This window comes from Protobothrops mucrosquamatus, unplaced genomic scaffold, assembly GCF_001527695.2.
Source record: "Protobothrops mucrosquamatus isolate PMUCROS unplaced genomic scaffold, P.Mucros_1.0 scaffold_226, whole genome shotgun sequence".
NCBI lineage: Eukaryota > Metazoa > Chordata > Lepidosauria > Squamata > Viperidae > Protobothrops > Protobothrops mucrosquamatus.
The window spans coordinates 653,875-672,875 of record NW_015386302.1 but is presented as its reverse complement, the minus strand read 5'-3'; the positions used below and the strand labels follow the sequence as shown (position 1 = coordinate 672,875).

Genomic DNA, 19,001 nt, shown 5'->3' with positions numbered 1-19,001 from the left:
AAAGGGGTGGGGATGAAATGCCTGAGACTGTCTCTGGGAGAAGGGGGTGATGGGGGTGGCTAAAGGGGGGACCCCTTTAAAATCTTGAGTTGGAAGCTTTCACCCCAAGTCCTGTTTAGAACGCCTGCCACCATCTTCTCTTAATAAAGATGCCTATTGGAAGAAATATTCCAAGAGTTCTGTCTTCTTAAGATGCAAACTTTGTCCCTACCTATTTTCTGTGATCTTATAAAACCACTGCAAGATTTATCACTCTCTAGTAGGCAGCTTTACGTTGTTGCCAACCATAACCACAGAAAAAGTCTCAACTGAGAGTGCCCTAAAAATGAAATGTCCCAAGAGATCCTGTTTTTTCCCATTGTGTCCTGCTGACTACCTTCTGAACATGTAACCGAAGTCATCCCAGTTGCTCCCTATTGGTCAAAAAGACATTGGTATAGGTATTCATAGGATTTCTCATGAATTGGGAGTCCAGATTCACTCAGACCCACACGTGTGTGGGGCTTAATTGGCAGGCCGTTGCTACTCCTGGCTACAGCTACTAGCCTGTAGTAATATTTTAATAGTCAGATCTGTGACATCTGATAAACCACCTTCTACTAGAGGAAGAGGAAAGGGATCTGGCCCAAGACATGTAACTGGATGCATCTGGTCTCAGCATTGGCATCTTTGCACCTAGAGATTGTTGCATGAAGTCACTCTTGCTCATAGATTTCTCTCATGGGATTTCTAGCTGATCTTAGAGTCATAGTGTGCCATAGATTGATACACTGGTACCTCAGTATTCATTGTTAATTGATTCCAGGAAATGCGATGAGTTTAAAAAAAAACAGTACCAAACAATTTTTCCCCATAAGGAATAATGTATTGAGTCACAAGGCAACTGACCCTGACAAGTTCTTGCTTGTGTATTGAGTACCAAACAAGCAATGAGTACCGGGCCAAAATTTCTGCATCAAAATGCGTTGAGTACCAAATTTGATGAGTTTCAAAGCAGTTGAGTACCAAATTATCACTGTTATAGATTTAGATTTAGATTGATTTAGAAGGCTGCCTAATGCTAAAATGGTTCTGATTTTTAACTCTCTTTGCCCATTGGAAACCATATTTCTCACTGAGAAAATACTTTCTTTATAATTACAATGTCAGCCAGACAGGAATCAGAGCTGCCAGCTATATTGGTCAAGGAGGAACTGTGTGAGTATGTCAGTGGTGTTACACACAGGATCCATATTCTAGTCTGTTGTTAATTTTAATTTCCACAGAGCATAGGACTTATGCTTATACTGCAATTATTTTGCCTAATTTCAGACATCACTCCAAGAAGCAGAGGTTTATAAGTCAAAGAGTCATGAGATTTATTTCAAGAAGACCAAAGACTGGCATCAGTCGAATGGCCTCATTGTTGCTTTCCAACAAAACTCCTCCAACCAAAAAATAACTTGCATTAATTCATATAGATAATACTGTGTTTTCCCGAAAATTAGACCTGGTCTTATATTTTTTTTTCCTCCAAAAGAGGCACCAAATCTTATTTTCGGGGGATGACTTACCTTAGGCCCGCTGCAGCAAGGCATCCTGTGCCCTGACACCTCCTGCGCCGCTGCCCAAGTTCTTCTGTGGCTGCTTGCAGCCACATGCCACATGGCACATCGCACCTCTGCCACCGCTCGCAACATGAGCCACATCTCACTGATAGCACCGCTGCTGTTGCTCGCACTACAAGCAGGAGGCTGTCACTCACAGTGCAATCACTGCAATGAGACACGCAGCCTCCTGCTGCGACTGGCAGCAGCAGCACAATTAGCACGATGAGCCTTGCGGCGCAAGTGGCAGCAGCGGCACGAGCAGTGCGATGAGCCTCATGGTGCGAGCTGTGGCAGCGGCGTGATCGGCGTGACAAGCCTTGCAGTTCGAGTAGCGGCAGTGGTGCCATGCACCACATGGCATGTGACGCAAGCAGCCATAGAACTTGGGCAGCAGCGTGAGGGGTGTGGGAGGTCTTGCTGCAGCGGTCCTAAGGTAAGCGGGTGCAGGGCACATGGGGCAGCTCCATCTCTGCCCTAGCTTGATTTTTACATGTATGCCTCCAAAACTGGGCTTATTTTAGGGGTAGGGCTTATATTAGGTGCTCATGTGAAAATCAGGCTAGCTAGGGCTTATTTTTGGGATATGTCTTATTATCGGGGAAGCATGATAATTCTCTGCTACAATTGGAACTGCCCATATGTTTCATGATCCACTCCAACAAGATAGTCTGTGGTCTCTTGTTTTAAATGGCACTACAAACCTAATTCACAGGTCTTGGCTGAGGCATCCTATGGAAATGAATTCTATGACAAAAAGTATCCTTAGGTTATTGGACAAGAGCATTTTAAATAAAAGTAAGGAAATAGAAAAGTTAAGTCCCTAATTTGAATGTTGCCTTTCTCAAGAATCTAGGAAGTAGTCTTGGGTTTTTGTTGAATTGGCATAATAGATTACATATGCAAGTGACTAAAAGCTATTTCAAGTGTGCTTGTATAGTGAAAAAATAGTTCCACTTCATTAAGGTTGAATAGTAATTGTCTAGTCAAATGTCCTGGATATAGTGAAATAAAGGTGGACAAAATAATCCTAATTTAAACTGTAATCCTTTCTTTATATATGTGAATTGAGGATTGTCTTTCTATTGTACACCTCTAGAGTGTCAAGCCAGAGCGAGAGTGGCTACTGGATATGGCCAAGGTTTACCTGGGGATCCGAAAAAAACTGAAACCACCTTCACGGCAAGTGGCTATCAGATGCAATATTTACAGCGTGGTAGATATCTAAATGTCAAAACTGTCCAAGCACTGATTACTATTCTTTATATAGGTGGTCCTTGACTTACAACCATAATTGAGCCCAAAATTTCTGTTTCTAAGTGAGACAGTTGTTAAGTGAATTTTGTCCCATTTTATGACTTTTCTTTCCACAATTGTTAAGTGAATTGTTGCAATTATTGTTAGTAACATGGTTGTTAAGTGAAACTGGCTTCCCCACTGACTTTGCTTGTCGGCAGGTTGCAAAAGGTGGTCACGTGACCCCAGGACATTGTAGCCATCATAAATATGGGTCAGTTGCCAAGCATCTGAATTTTGATCATGTAACCATGGTGATGCTGCAATAGTTTTAAGTGTGAAAAATGGTCATCAGTCACTTTTTTCAGTGCCATTGTAACTTTGAACAGTCACTAAACAAATGGTTGTAAGTCAAGGACTACCTGTAGCTTTATGCACAGAATATACTGGTAGCAAGTTCCAGTTCTTCCTAGAAGCCTTAATACACATTTGCCATCATTTAATACATGAAATGGAACAACAACAACAACCCCCCCAAAAAAACCCCAAAGAGACATGTGGAAAGATGTTGCATTCCTCTGTGAAGATAATTCTTAGCTTCTTTATGTTTGGGTGGGAGCAACATCTCCTGTTCCCTAGAATGATCCTTTGCCTTTGTGCCTTATATGTGGTACAGAAGATGGTCAAGCACCTAAAGTATGTTCGAAGCAGGAAAAATCAACCTGATTTGGGGGCAGAGAGAAGTATAAGGCACAAAGGCAAAGGAGTGAAAATTCTTAATTACCTGCAAGGCTTAGGGTACCTTTTAGTGCTCCAACCTTTTCACACACAAAAAAGAAATAAAAGCAGGAAATTACTATCAACAAAATTTCTCCCATCAAGAACTTAGGGACTACAGGTTTTGGTGATGTAGTTGTTTGTTTAAGTGCCTATAGATTAGCCCCAGATGTGTTTAGTTTCAGCTCATTAATTAGTTTCAGCTCATTGTTTAATCATACCCTATTTCTCATTATTACAGATGGGGCTTTACTCTAATTCTTCAAAAACAGCAATTGTGAGTATCTTTTACCAAAATATGATCAGTGAAGTGAATATAAACCTTGTTATATAATTCTGCACCTAAAATTAAACATGCAACTTAAAAGACAATGCATTATAACTCAATATTATCTACAATATTATCTAGGACATATCACCTCGTGTCTTTCTTCACAAAGGCTTCTTTTACAAGCTGGCACGTAGCCATGATATCCTGTGATGAACTTAGTAGCCCCTCCCATTGACTTGTTAACATAGGATTCACTGAACAGCTAAAACTACATTACCCATAAGCCATCTCTTAAGACGACAGCGCTTAACCCTTTAAATGCCAAACATTCTAACATACAGTTCTCATAGCTAATACATGCTCTGGCCAGGTGATTACATTGCCATTATAAGAGTACAGAATAACAGAATTGGAAGAGATTTTGGAGGTCTTCTAGTCCAACCCCTGCTCAAGCACTGACTATGCTTATTTCCACTATTTAGTTTGTTCTTCTTTCTTGGTGCTTTTGTCATCTCAAGCACAGAGAAGCTAAAGAAAAGAATAACAGTAGAATTCACAAATATTGTTTCATCTCATTTATACAATGGTAGATAATGTCCTTACCATATTTCAATTGGCTGCATTTCAATCTACAAATGTCACCATTCAAAATTTAATGCACAGCTTAGATTTGTTTCCATTCTTGATGAAAAACCTTGGTGAGAAAATACTACTGGACCTGTCAGGTTACCTTGGGAATATAGGCAGTGTAAATAGTAAATATTCAACTTTAACAAATGGAAACAGTGATGGTGTACTATTTTCTATTTCCAGAGATGTAGTTTATTATTCTGTGGTAGCAGAGTTTAAAGAAGTTTAAATACATAGTTTCTTTGATAAGCTAAAGATGAGAGAACTGCAACATCTGCAGGGTGATGATCATTCATGATTTCCCTTTTTAAAAATAATAATTTTATTAAATATTATAATTTATAATATAAATATGATCATATATTTATTTTGTATTGTTTTCATTATTTTGTTTTTATGATGTATACTACCTAGAGTCATTTGTTGAGATGGGTGGCTATAGAATTCAAATAAAATAAAAATTAATACAAATTTTAAAACATAGAATGTACAGAAAAGGAAAAATAGAATTAGAAAAGAAAAATAAGAATATAATAAAAAGAAAAGTAATATATAAAGAAGTGATTTCCTACCTTCATGTATAAACAATTTTAGTAACTTATCACCTTTTCTTAAAATGCAACAGATGCTTCTTCCCAAATCCCATCTTTTATCTATAAACAAATCCATAAAGCATATTTATTTCAATCCTGATGTCAGCAAAAATCCATTAGTAATAGTACTGATGTTTTCTATTATTTTCTGTGACCCTCTGCAAATTTCATACTCAAGAGATGAGATTTTGAATATCAGACAGTGGACTTTAAATAACAAGCAGCTTTCTTTTCAAATGCGGAGGAAATTCTGACTGAGGGAATGGCAATTATCTCTCTTGCCATATCAGTTAAAAAAAGGCAGAAGAGAAACAAGAGAAGGAAGGGCAAGTGAGGAGTCATTTTACAAAGACACAGGAAGCGTGGGGTAAGAAAGTTTCCCTTCCCCTTGCGGTATTTGATAAGTGGCTGTCCAGTCTCTTCTTTTAAACCTCCAGTGATCAAGCACTCACAATTTCCGAAGGCAAGCTGTTCCATTATGGGTTGATTATTCTCACTGTCAGAAAATTTCTCCTTATTTCTAGGTTGAATCTCTCCTTGATCAGTTTGCATCCATTATTCCTTGTCTGGCCTTCGGGTGCTTTTGAAAATAGGTTGTCCCCCTCCTTTCTGTGATCACCCCTCAAATATTGGAACACTGCTACCATATCTCCACTGGTCCTTCTCTTCACGAGATTAGCCATTGCCAATTCTTGTGTCTGGAACGTGGCTCAGATTTCGAAAGACAAACAAACTCACTTGGGATTCCAGAAACAAAGTTTTATTGAAAGAATGCTTTTGCAAAGGCTGGTGGTCTTAAACTCATGCAGGAGATTAAGCCACACACACACTTTTTAAAATCACATTATACCCTCTCAGGAAGCTGGTTCCCCCCCCAGCCCACCCCTATCGCACTCAACAGCCCACCTGCTCATCCCGATCAGCTAATCCGAAGCGCTTAAATACATTTCAGTTCATCCCCTCCCAGGGAAAAAGCCCTTATATTTCATATATCTGTTAACCATGACCTTTTGCTGACACTAGCCCTATCTTTATTTTTATATTTTCTCCTACTTGCAGTTACATCTAGCTTCCTATAGAACCTACATATTTCAAAGTAATTATCCTGCATGTGTCAAAGCCCCTATTTCTAAAAAGCTTAAGTTACTCCATTTTGCCATTGTTAAACTTACTCCTTAAGTTTCAGCTGATCTTATTAGGATTAAATGTCTTCATATGATACTGCCAATGTGTTATCCCTGTTTGTATATCTTTAAAATAGATGGATTTGTACTGCCTACCTTTAAAAAAATATCATTAAACAATTTCTGATATTATTTTACCTCTTACATTTGCAACTATTCTTCATAGGTTTTAGCCTCCAGGCCTCTAATCATCTTTGTTGCTCTTGTCTGCACTCTTTCTAGAGTCTCAACATCTTTTTTATAGTATGGTGATCAAAATTTCATGCAGTATTGTAGGTATGGCCTTACTAAGGCTTTATAGAGTGGTACCAGTACCTCACATGACCTTGATTCAATCCCTCTGTTAATGCAACTTAGGATTCCATTTACTAATCTTCACTCACTTGTAAATAAGATAGATGAATTGCTCCTTTTAAATAAGAACTCAGACTTTTCCAACTCAGCAGCCCTTGGTTTCATTGAAACATGGCTGGATGATTCCGTTAATGATAACTGCTTGAAAATCCTAGGATTTCAGATTCAAAGAGCAGACAGAATTGCAGAACCAGCCAGTAAAAAGAAGGGTGGAGGTATCTGCTTTTATATTAACAACTGATGTTGTAAAAAGGTCACTATACTAAAGAAGTTTGACAGCTTTGAAGTGTAAGTTTCCTTTAATCTTTAATAAAAGAAAGTTTTAACTACAAGTTCAAAAACTTTTTTGAGAATAAATACTATTTATGAGTTCATAAAGATGAGCAACAACAATAGTTATCTACTTGGCTGCTTTTAGAAAATGCTGCTTATGACAGGGCACTTCTCATGTTCCATTATTGAGTTCTTTCTCTGAAAAAACTCAGACTTTTTTTAGCTGCTCTGGTGAATGCTATACTATTTGTTGAATTAGAAAGGTTAATGAGACAAAGATCACCAGAACTGGCAATAATTGTTAGTGTTTATTCTGTAGGTCTTTAACATGCACAGGGCAATCTGAGCTATGGGACTGGGTCACCAGCATTCTGAAAGCACAGGTAAGTAATGAAAAAAAGGGCATGATTTGTCATGCCCAATTAATAAGATATGCATGTTTGATTATGAAGCTAATATGATAGTAACTTGAATTTGCTGGTTCATCTCCAGAAAGGAAGTTTGCTGGATAAAGGTTGTTTTATACTTTTCTTAACAAAATATACTTTTAATTGCTGGTAGAAAAGGACAGCCATGGACAGAATGAATCCTAGTCACACATCAACTGATTTCAAGTATGAAAATAAAATGCTCAGAAATAAACATTTCCCTTTCATCTTACATATATGTGGGGTCCTTGGTGCTCTCTGAGCTTGCTTGTTTTCTTGCAGATGTTTCATTACCCTAACTAGATAACAGCATCAGTGCTAGTAAGGAGTGTGGTTTGCTGTCAGTGCACTCCTTACTAGCACTGATGATGTTACCTAGTTAGGGTAATGAAACATCTGCAAGAAAACAAGCAAGTTCAGAGAGCACCAAGGACCCCTCATTTCAATCCTGAGGTAAAATATTCTTCTTTATTGGTATTACAATGTCCTTGTATATATATAAATTGTTGCATGTAAATGGATCTCGCTAACATCCTCTAACTTAGATGTTTTGCAATGCAATCACCCTTTGACATTTTTTTAAACCAAAAAAGGGTCAACTTGAAGATTAATTGGACAGTGTGGAAAATTGCAAGAGATCAGATTTATGTTTGTTCCTTTAAATAAAAATGGAGTACTAGTTATGATGGCTTATTGACTAAGTAAACAGGAAGAGCAAAAAGCAGTTTACCACTAGAATTCAACAGAAGGAAGAGGCAAGGAATAGAGGAGCGTAACCAGAAAAGCAGTATGTTCTTAGAGACTGCATTCAACTACAAAGGACAGGGATGAAGGACATTGTCTGATTAGCTTCTAATTACAAAGATTGCTCCTTATTTATTATAGAACTCATATTGTAACTGTAACTGGATAATAAGGCAATTAATCCTAATGAGCAAGCCTATTGCCAGTGAAAAGGATGAGTAGACAAGCATTAGTCAGGAGAGTTCAGCAGGGATATTCTTAACAAATTTTCTCTCTAAATAGACTGTGGTAATTAGCTAACCTAAGAGCCTGAGAAAAGAAGCATAAACAGGCAGAACCTTAACAATTGAAGATGGAGATCAATAAATAAATTGGACTGTGCAGTCATAATTTTCAGTGCTTATAGAGTGCTTCTGTTCCTGTCTGAAAGCAACCTGGCATGTACTGGAAGCAAGTCCTTGAACAAAACATTAAAGAACTGGAATAGCAAGTGGCAATGAGGTAAATATTTATAGATCAGAAAAAACTGGTGCTATAACAGAAATGGGAAGACAAAGTAACTTTCCATAATTAAGAATCAAACAAAGGAGCACTTTCAATGGACAATAATGTCTCTCAAAAGCAAAAGATGTAGAATGTAACAACAACAACAATAAAAAGTTGGAAGGGACCTTGGAGGTCATCCAGTCCAATCCCCTGCCCAGGCAAATAGTTCCTTTCCTTTAATTTGATAATGATTTCCTATTGTTTAAATAATTGTATTCTTCTCATATGCCCAGATGTCTCTGACAGTTTGAAACAATTTTTATATATGGATGTGTTTTGTGCAGTTTTATGTAGTTGTGTAATTATCTTCATTGCAATATAATTTGTCCCAGAACATGGCTTCTTATGAGGGCAGGGCCTGCTTTTTTAATACTTAAAAGGAAAATCAGTTCCTTCAAATGGAGGTTAAATGAAACTTTGTAGAAAAAGGAAACATTAGTGGAAAACTGTAAAACAAAATTAAACAATTTATTTGACAAGAATCTTAATAAAAGAATGGTTTGGGATGTAATTATAGTTTTTATGATGGGACATTTCATACAGCATAATAGGAAACAAAAAAAATGAGATAACACTGAAAATTTTAGATTAGATAAAAATGAAAGATATTTTTTTAAAAACAAATGTCCCCAAAAAATTATTTCACAACAAATTAAACTTTTATAAGAGCAGTTGTCTTTGTTAACAGAAAAACAAATGGAGATATAAATGAATTATGCAGTACAAAAAATTATGAATACAAAAAAATGAATTTGCAAATAAACCAGGGAAATGGTTGGTATATAAATTGAAAAAAGAAAAAGGGGAAAATGATATTCCCCCCTTTTCTTTTTTCAATTTATATATCAATGGAAATACAATAATAACTGATAATTTAAAGATGCAAAAAATTCATCATATATAAAGAAAAAAATTCCCTGGCAAAGGTTGATGAATATTTAAAGAAACAAAGCTGATCAAAAATCACAGAAAAACATAAATAATGAAGGGAAGTTTGTGGAGCTATAAAAAGGTCAAAATGGGAAAAGCACCTGGACCAGACACTTTACCAGTCTCTCGTTATAAACATTTTTGAAGATGAACTGTTACAAACATTGCAAACTCTACTTTACAGACTGGAAAAATACAAGACAAGTATATACTGTAGCCCTGTAAGGCACCTTGGCAATCTTCTAGTAGTGCAACCTCTTGCTTATAGCAGGAGACTTTATTCCATCCTTGACAAATAGTTGAAAATCTCCAGCAATGGAGCACCTACAACTTCAAGAGGCAAGCTGTTTCACTGACTAATTGTTCTCAATGTCAGAAAAATTCTCCTTAGTTCCAGGTTGGATCTCTTGAACAAGTCTCCACCCATTGCTTCTTGTCCTCCCCTCAGGTGCTTTGGAGATTAAGTCAACCCCCTCTTCTCTGTGTCAGCCCATCACATATTGGAAGACTGCTATCATGTCATCTCTACTCCTTCTTTTGGTTAGACTACTAGACATACCTAGTTTGCTTAACCCCCTGATCAAGCAGGAAACCCTATACCATTCCACTGATGGCCATCCCATCACTTCTTAAAAATCTCTACTGATGGTGCACCCATGACTTCTGGAGGCAAGCTATTCCACTGATTAATTGTTCTTGCTGCCAGGAAATTTCTTCTTAGTTCTAGGTTGGATCCTTCCTTGATAAGTGTCCCTTCATTACTTCTTGTCCTGCCCTTCTTCTCTATGACAGCTCTTCAAATATTGGAGGACTGGTATCATGTCACCCCTATTCCTCCTCTTTGTTAGACTAGACATACCTAGTTCCCTTAGTCGTTCATCATAGTTTAGCCTCCAGACTATTCCCTGCACTCTTTCTAAGATCTTAATATCTTTTTTTTGTCATGGTGACCAAAACTGGACACAGTATTCCAAGTGTGATATACCAAAGCAGTATAAAGTAGTACTAACATTTCATGTGATCTTGATACCATCCCTCTGTTAATGCAGCCTAGAACTACTTTGGAGTTTTGACACTGCTGCCATACTTAAGTGGTTGTCCACTAAGACTACTAGATCCCTCTCACAGTTACTGCTCTTGAGCCAGGTGCCACCTATTCTCTAACTGTACGTTTGTTTTTTCTTCCCTAAGACCTTACTTTTCTCATCACCGAATTGTATTTTGTTGCATAGGGCCCAGTGTTCAAGTCTGTCAAGATTCTTCTGTATCTTGAGCCTATTTTCTATAAGTGGTGTTGGCTATTCCCCCCAGCATGGTGTCCTTTGGAAATTTGATGAGTTTGCCTTCTATCTCCTCCTCTAAATTGTTTATAAAGATAAATCAGAATAGAACTGGAATGGACCTTGGAGGTTTTCTAATCCAGCCCCCTGCTAAAGTTGGAGACCGTATACCATTTCAGATAGGTGGTTGTCCAGTCTTTTCTTAAAAACCTCAAGTAATGAAGTTCCCACAACTTCTGAAGGCAAACTGTTCCACTGGTTAATTGTCTTCCCTTTTAGGAAGTTTCTTCTTAATTCCAAGTTGCTTCTCTCCTTGATTAGTTTCCATCCATTGTTTCTTGTCTTGCCTTCTGATGCTTTGGAAAATAAGTTGACCCCCTCTTCTTTGTGGAAGCCCCTCAAATACTAGAATACTGCTATCATGTCACCCCTAGTCCTTCTTTTTTCTAGATTGGCCATACCCAATTTCTGCAACCATTCTTCATATATTTTTGTCTCCAGGCCCTTCATTATCTTAGTTGCTCTTCTTTGCACTTTTTCCAAAGTCTCAACATTTTTTTGTAATGTGGTGACAAAACTGAATGCAATATTCTAGGTGTGGTCTTACTAAGGATTTATAAAGAGGTACTAATACGTCACATGATTTTGATTCTATGTTTCTGTTTATACAACCAAGGATTGTATTAGCTTTTTTGGCTGCTGCTGCACACTGTTGGCTCATGTTTAAGTGATTGTCCACTAGGATTATGAGGTCCCTCTCACAGTTACTATTTTTGAGCCAGGTCTCGCCTAATCTGTACTTGTACCTTTGGTTTTTTCTGCCTAGGTGTAAAACCTTGCTTTTCTCCACATTAAATATCATTTTGTTGGATAGGGCCCATTGTTCAAGTCTGTCAAGATCTTTTTGGATCCTGAGTTTGTCTTCTGGGGTGCTGGCTATTCCTGCCAGCTTAGTGTCATCTGCAAATTTGATGAGTTCCCCTTCAATTCCCTCGTCTAAGTCATTTATAAAGATATGGAAGAATACTGAGCCTAAGACAGAACCTTGTGGTACCCCACTGCTTACTTCCCTCCATGTCGATGTAGTACCATTAAGGACTACTTGTTGAATACAGTTTGTCAGCCAGTTACAAATCCATCTGGTGGAGATGCTGTCTACCCCACATTTTTCTAGAATAGAATAGAATAGAATAGAATAGAATAGAATAGAATAGAATAGAATGGAATGGAATGGAATGGAATGGAATGGAATAGAGCTGGAAGGGACCTTGGAGGTCTTCTAGTCCAGCCCCCGCTCAAGCAGGAGAACCTATATCATCTCAGACTGGTAGATGTCTAGTCTCTTCTTAAAAATCTCCAGTGATGGAACACCCATGATTTCTGGGGGTAAGCTGTTCCACTGGTTGATTGTCCTCACTGTTAGGAAATTTTTCCTTAGTTCCAGGTTGCTTCTCTCTTTGGTCAGTTTCCAACTGTTGTTTCTCGTCCTTCCATCTGGTGCTTTGGTGAACAACCTGGCCTCCTCTGCCTCGTGGCAGCCCCTCAGATACTAGAACAGTGCTATCATGTCTTCCATATTTCTTCTTTTCCTTAGATTAGTCAGATCCAAATCCCGTAGCCGTTCTTCGTATGTTTTAGTCTCCAGGCCTTTGATCATCTTAGTTGCTCTTCTCTGAATTTTTTCCAATCTCTCAACATCTTTTTTGTGGTATGCCTGCTGATGCTCATCGCTGCCACCTTCTCCTTCTGCTCTCTCTTGCCCTCTTTTTCCTTCAGTTGCAGGTGCTGATGCTCTTTTGATATAATGTATTGATTAAACATTGAAAAAAATATGTAGTTAAAGAGATTTTTTTAATAATATACAGTATGATTGCAGACATATTGTAATGTAATGGTACTTCAAATTTATGTTGGTTATGTAGCATTTTTATCGAGAGTGTACTGATGATACTGCACCCCAAATTGATGGATGACCTTGGTTGATGTTTAAAATTATTTAAGGACTATTTATAAAATCCAGAATTCAAGTTGGCAATGTCCACACACTATGTCCATGAGAAGAGGAAATGGATAAGTAAGTAATGCTGTTAATGCTACTAACAAGAAATAATTTTTTCCTGCCTTTCATGCAGCATGACAGAATCCGCCCAGTTCATCTACGTCGATGCTCTTCTTCTGACATGACTAAGCCAAAGTTTGGCACCATGCCCCTGATTTCCCTACATGGAGACAGCAGTAATCCAGTCATGCTATCTGTTAATCAAACCTTGGTAAGTGTCAGACCTGTCCCAATCTGATCCCTTAGGAAAGAAAAGCCTTCAACTCCATTAAAGCAAAGGGTTCTTCTACTAAAAGTGATGGTTGCAGTAAAGTCAAGCCAGATCTGAAATCCAATTATCTGGATACAAAAATAAGTTGTAGATTTGCCCCCATCCCATACCTGCTCTGGTCCTTCTCACTTGTCATTCCCCCCTTCCAATTTTCTATCATGTACACACAAAGCTTTATTGCCTTTTCATCTTTCCCTCTTTCTTCCTTCCTTCTCCCCCTTCTCCCTCTTTTCATCCTTCTCTCTCCACTTCTTCTTTTTTATGATAGGATGCCTATGAGGCCCCCCAAGTTGAGCCAGGCAGATCTGATATTCTCACCCATTGACAGAGACAATAGTCCTGCAAAAGGAAAAAGAGAAGGGAGAGATACAAAAAAAATCCCAATTAGTAAACAGTTCAATGCAGCTTATCTGGGTATTGGTCATGGAATTTTTAAAGTAGTTTGGGGGCTTTAATATGTTAGGAATCGACCCATTCAGTTTCTGAGGGGGGGGGGGAAGTCCTTCCAGGCTACCAAATACTGAATTTTTCCCTGATGTATGCGAGAGTCCCAAATGTCTTTCACTTCAAAGTGTTGCTCTCCCTCAATCATAATGGGGTCGGGAGATGGTTCTGATTCAGGATGCAGGGAAGATGTGGTTTCAGGTTTCAGTAGGCTACAATGAAATACTGGGTATATAAGCGATTTTTTCAGCTCAAGTTCTACAGTTATTGGGTTAATAATCCTCTTGATGGGGAAAGGTCCAATGTATTTTGGACCCAATTTCTTTAACAGTTGTCTAAATTATAGGAATTTGGTAGATAGACCTTGTCTCCCACCTTAAAGTCTTTTGGCTGGGTGCGCTTTTTATCGGCTTGTTTTTTTATATATTTCCCTAGCTTCATCTAAACCTTTTCTCACCACTGGCCAGGTATTCTGCAATTTTCAGCGATGCAATCAATGGGGTTGCCTAAGGTAATTCAGGGATAGCTACAAAGTCTTGTCCTGTGGCCACTTTAAATGGAGTGAACCAGGTGTTACTCTGCAATTGAAAGCCATTTTCCACTCATCCCCTGCTTTGATCCTCACTCAGTAATACACCCTCTACAAATCCAACTTGTGAAGACCTTTCCTTTGGCCAAATGTGCCAGCATGTCCTTCATGAGGGGAAGTGGGTAAACATTTTCCACACACACACCATTAAGCCCAAGATAGTCAATGCATAGATGAAGGAACCCGTTCTCCTCTCTAAACAATACCTGGGCAGCCACCTTCAATCTGGTGAGTTGGATGATTCCACGCTTTAGGATTTTGTCTATAAAAGTCCGCAATTCCTCCAATTTCCTAGGGGGTCATGGAATTCAGTTTAGGTTTGGGTAGTTTGGCCCCCGGTAGGATTTCTATGGCATAATCAGTTGGGCGGTGGGGTGGGAGGACATCTGACCCCCTTCTCACTGAAGATTATCCTGTAGATACCAATACTCCTGGGGGATCCGAGGGTCACCCTGGGGCCAATCTTTGACAGTTACTTTTTGGGTTTGCCTGCTGCAGCTTTGGAGTAGGTTTTTGATGGCCCTTTTCCCCTCCCCTTCACAACTGGCAAGCCCCCTCCTCCAGTTCACACAGGGATTCCATTTCTGGGGCCAAGACAGTCCTAACACAAGGAACTTTTCGATTCCAGAGGCTATGATGAAACTCAGGGTCTCTGTGTGTGTGCCCATCCTTATCTCTATTTGTTCAGTAACAAATGTCGGTCCCCACCCCGAGCTGTCCAGCTGGCAAAAAGCTATGGGTACTTTAAGCTATTTGAGTCTCACACCCAGTTTCTTGACCAGGGCAGGGTTGACCTGACATTTGGTGCACCCCAAGTCTAATAGAGCTACTAGGCTCCTCTTTTGCCCTGAGAATAGAACCACCAGTTCTATGTGGAAGCTCAATGGGTTGACTGGGTGACTTACCAAAGGATCATCATTGTAGTCCGACTTGCTTTCCACTGGGATGCCCATCGGGTCAGTCAGAGTTTTCCCATCCTTTGGGGGATGGGATGAAGTCTATGACTTCCACTCCCTTCAGAGTGGTTTCACGGGCTTGCTGTTGTGGTTTTGCTGGTTTTGGGGCAGAAACCTGAGTTGCCTTCTGGGCTGGGTGTGTAGCTCAGCAGTCAGCAGCTCGGTGCCCCTTCTTCCCACACCTGAAGCAGCCAGCAAATCAATGGCTTGGGCTCTGCTCACATGGCACCAGTTTTGGGGCCTCTTTCTTTTCAGGGGGGCATCTTCGCCATCCATGTTTCAGCTAGAATCTGGATCGAGCCAGATCAATTTCCACTTCCTCTGCTAGGACATGCCAACCATGGAGGTTAAGGAGGGCACCTCTGGAAATGCAGGTGTTGTAGACTTCGTCACTTAGCCCATCTCAAAAGCATCTGATCAAGATGTCTTTTGGCCAGTCGGTCAGTCGGCAGGCCTGCACCCTTGGCTGATGGTTTTTATGTGATCTCTGGCTTTGCAATTGGCTAAAGGGTCTTCAAAGCGTTTCCGAAGTGCAGCCATGAAGCAGTCAAAGTTTCTCAGCTCTGGGGCATCATTGTTGTGGAGGGTGACCATCCATTCAGCTGCTGCCCACTCTAACGCCATGGTCATGCACTACACCTTAGCCCTTTGGTGGCTATTCTGGACCATACTCTTGCATGTATGTCCAAACGTGTGCCAGGAAGAACCCCAATTGCTTGGTGTCTCCATTGAACTTTACCCCCAGGGCCGGTGTCTTGCATCCTCTCTGTCTTGCTGGTGCTCCTCCTGCACCTGGAGCAGACTGGGCTTTGGGGCCAGATGCTGGGGTGGTTGCGGTTGCCGAGGGGCTCACTGTTGCTGCCATTGCAGCGGCAGAGGTAGTTGCCTCCTCACTTGCCATGGCTGGAGTTGGCTGATCAGTAGGATGTGCTGCCTGGGCGAGGGCTTCTCGAGCTTTGAGATTACCAAAAGCTCACTTAAGGATTTTTATTGCTTGCTCCAGCATCCAGTCCTCTCGCTCTGGCTCGCCTGTACTCGATTCTTCCTCCAGCTCCACTCAGGTCTCTCGCTGGCGGCTGCCTTGGCCCCCATGGGTGAATGTCACTCCCATGGGTTTCTCTTCCCATTCTTCCTTCTTCCTGACCCTCTCCTGTCATTCCCCTCCCGATTTCCTATAATGTACACACAAAGCTTTATTGCCTTTTCATCTTTTCTTCTTTCTTCCTCCCCCCCTTGTTTTTTATGGCAGGATGCTTGTGAGCCCCCCCCCAAGCAGACCCAGGCAGATCTGACATTAAGGTTCTGCTTGGAAGCCAAAGTTTTGAGACAAGAGCAAACTAGAAAGCACACCAGGCACACATTTTACTTACATCATGCAGTCATTTTGAGTTTATGTGGGCTTGAGGAGCATCATTTTATTGTATGACACGATACGAAATTGATGTATTAAGTCAGTTGCATTGTCCTAATTGTCATTGGCAGGACCACTATATTTTATGTTCCACCTTAATAAATACTGTACTCCTTATCCATCAGCACCCCCACCATCTACTGCCCATGAAATAAGAACCTACAATTGATAATGCATTAAATTTATTCCTTTAAAGCAGGGCCTTTCTGACCAATAATGTGTCATAGATTTTAATCTTCAGCGCATCTGTTGCATAACCTTCTCTTTGTCTAGATGGCTGGATGACTTCTTCACAAAGGATAGATTACCTTTTTTTCTTGCAAGAACTATGTGCACAAACTTTCCAGATTATGTTTATTTTCCTGCTTTTCTGTGGATAAATTATTACAGTTTCATCTACTTTTTTTTTCTTTTGTGTTCAGCATCGCTTACATACTCGAAGGACATTGTCCATGTTCTTTGTAAGTATTTGTTTATTTGTTAAAGCCATAGTTCATTATATTATAAATATCATATGAATTCTTACATGAAATATTGGGGCTATGAAGGCAACTCTTAAAACAGAAGTACACAACTTGATATTCCTGAGTTACAAACAACTGTAGACATTTTGGATGAAATTCCTAGAGCATCTCCAAAAATGGCTACAAAATTGTATTTTTTTAATATGACTTACGATGAAAACATTTAAATGGAGAATAATTACATAAACAAACCACTCCCCAAAACTTGCCAAGAAAACTGCAGGGATATCCCCAGGCAGTCACCGGGATCCAAGACTGACTTGAAGCCCACCCCCAAGAATGATCTGACTTGCCTTTAGACTCAAAAATCTTTCAAAATGCATTGACACCTTTAGTTAGAACCTAAAACACAAAAAGTAGCAAAAGGTAATGATCAGTTGACCTCCAAAACACAAGGCCAAACAAACATTTTTATTAGTTTTGGTTGATCCCAAGTGTTCATACTGGGATCAGCCCATGCATAGATCTCCGGAAGTGGTTTGTTTGGCTTAGACCTGGACAATAAGATCCTCAATTGAAGCCCCAAAGTCAAAGCAGCCCATCATGAACACAGAATCTGTTTTTCCCTCAAGCCCAAAGAACAAATCTCATACTTTCTATCTTGACCCCTTACAGCCAATGAAAATGCATCATGATACAGAACAGCAGGAGCTAGCTGAATCAGAGCCTGTCTATGAAGAGGTAGGCAGCTTTACAGATCTGGATTTTCTGGAACCCAACCATTCCCTACTGCCTCCTGTGGATAAGGCTAAGAAACCAATTCATTTTTCAGATCAGGTGACATCCAGCATGCTGTCCCCTTGTCAGGTTCCCAGAGTATCTGGAACTGACTTAACAAAACCATGCTGCTTTGAGAGAACCTTTCAGTTGGAACCAAGTAAACAGAATCTCACTGACAGAATATTGGGACACAAAGTAATTCCAACTGTCTCTATAGAGCAGCAGACAGAGCTGCCTCAAGCACAGTTTGCCCTGTGCAAGGAAGAGGATCAGCATACTGCAGTTCCAACCCTTCATTGGGAAAATCCAACTGAAGTGGAGACTCTGGTCAGTGGCTACACAAAGAAAAACTTCCAGACATAACTCACAAGACCTGAACATATCTCATCCAAAAGAAGAAAAAAAAAAACCAGATTCATATCACATTAGGAAAGCAAGAATGTGTTAGAGAAGGAGGCTTGTAAAGTAAAAGTGGGCTCAGCAGCAGATCCCAATAATGACTGGAGGATCAGGGAGGGTAGTCACATCTGGGGCTACTGTAAGAATGAGGCAACTATAGCCAATTGTCCTGCCTGAAAGTGCAGTATTGGAAATTTATCCTAATTTTCTCTTGCTTCTACACAGCTGTTTTTAATTCATTAAGTGGTGAAAGGTTCCATTTCTACATCTCTTTGAGAATTATTTTCCCTTTTTGTTCTGTCCTCTGAATAACTTTCTGTTCACTGCTATAGTCTCTATCCCCCATCTGAACATACTTTTCTTCTTTTGATGAGATGCCAGTACAATCAAAAGGATAAGCATCCTTCTGTTCCCTTACATTCATAAACTGTCAGTCATCTCTATAGCAATGGTACTTTGTGCTTGTAAGGTATTTAAGGGAAGGAGAAAGAAGGAAGAATGAAGATAAAACCAAAATGGAAGCTACCATCTAGGTAGGCAACAGTTCAGATAGGACAGGAAAACTTTTAGAAGCCATGTGTGGGAAAGGGAAGCATTTTATTTTATTTTACTATTAAATTTTATTTTAAAATAAAAAATAATTGAAAATATTTTTCAATAGAAAATATAAAATGTTCAATAGAAAATATAAAAGAACAAAAATGTAAAACAAATTATACAAAAGCAAAAATTCAATTTTTAAAAAATCATTTTCTTTATATCTACCCCAGAGGTTTCATGCTGCAGAAATTATGAA

The 19,001-nt window shown here is 39.5% G+C and overlaps 1 protein-coding gene across 1 annotated transcript in view; it reads left to right on the top strand.

The window, feature by feature from the left end:
• Positions 1-18,205, top strand: part of ARAP3 (ArfGAP with RhoGAP domain, ankyrin repeat and PH domain 3) — a 123,169-nt gene extending 104,964 nt beyond the window's left edge. The window contains exons 28-33 of the mRNA XM_029286734.1: positions 2,686-2,768; positions 3,841-3,876; positions 7,224-7,287; positions 12,965-13,102; positions 16,985-17,023; positions 17,702-18,205. Of these exons, the coding sequence (XP_029142567.1) occupies positions 2,686-2,768; positions 3,841-3,876; positions 7,224-7,287; positions 12,965-13,102; positions 16,985-17,023; positions 17,702-18,169 (828 nt within the window). The 3' untranslated portion in view covers positions 18,170-18,205. The remainder of the gene's footprint in view (positions 1-2,685; positions 2,769-3,840; positions 3,877-7,223; positions 7,288-12,964; positions 13,103-16,984; positions 17,024-17,701) is intronic.
• Positions 18,206-19,001: the final 796 nt, after the last annotated feature.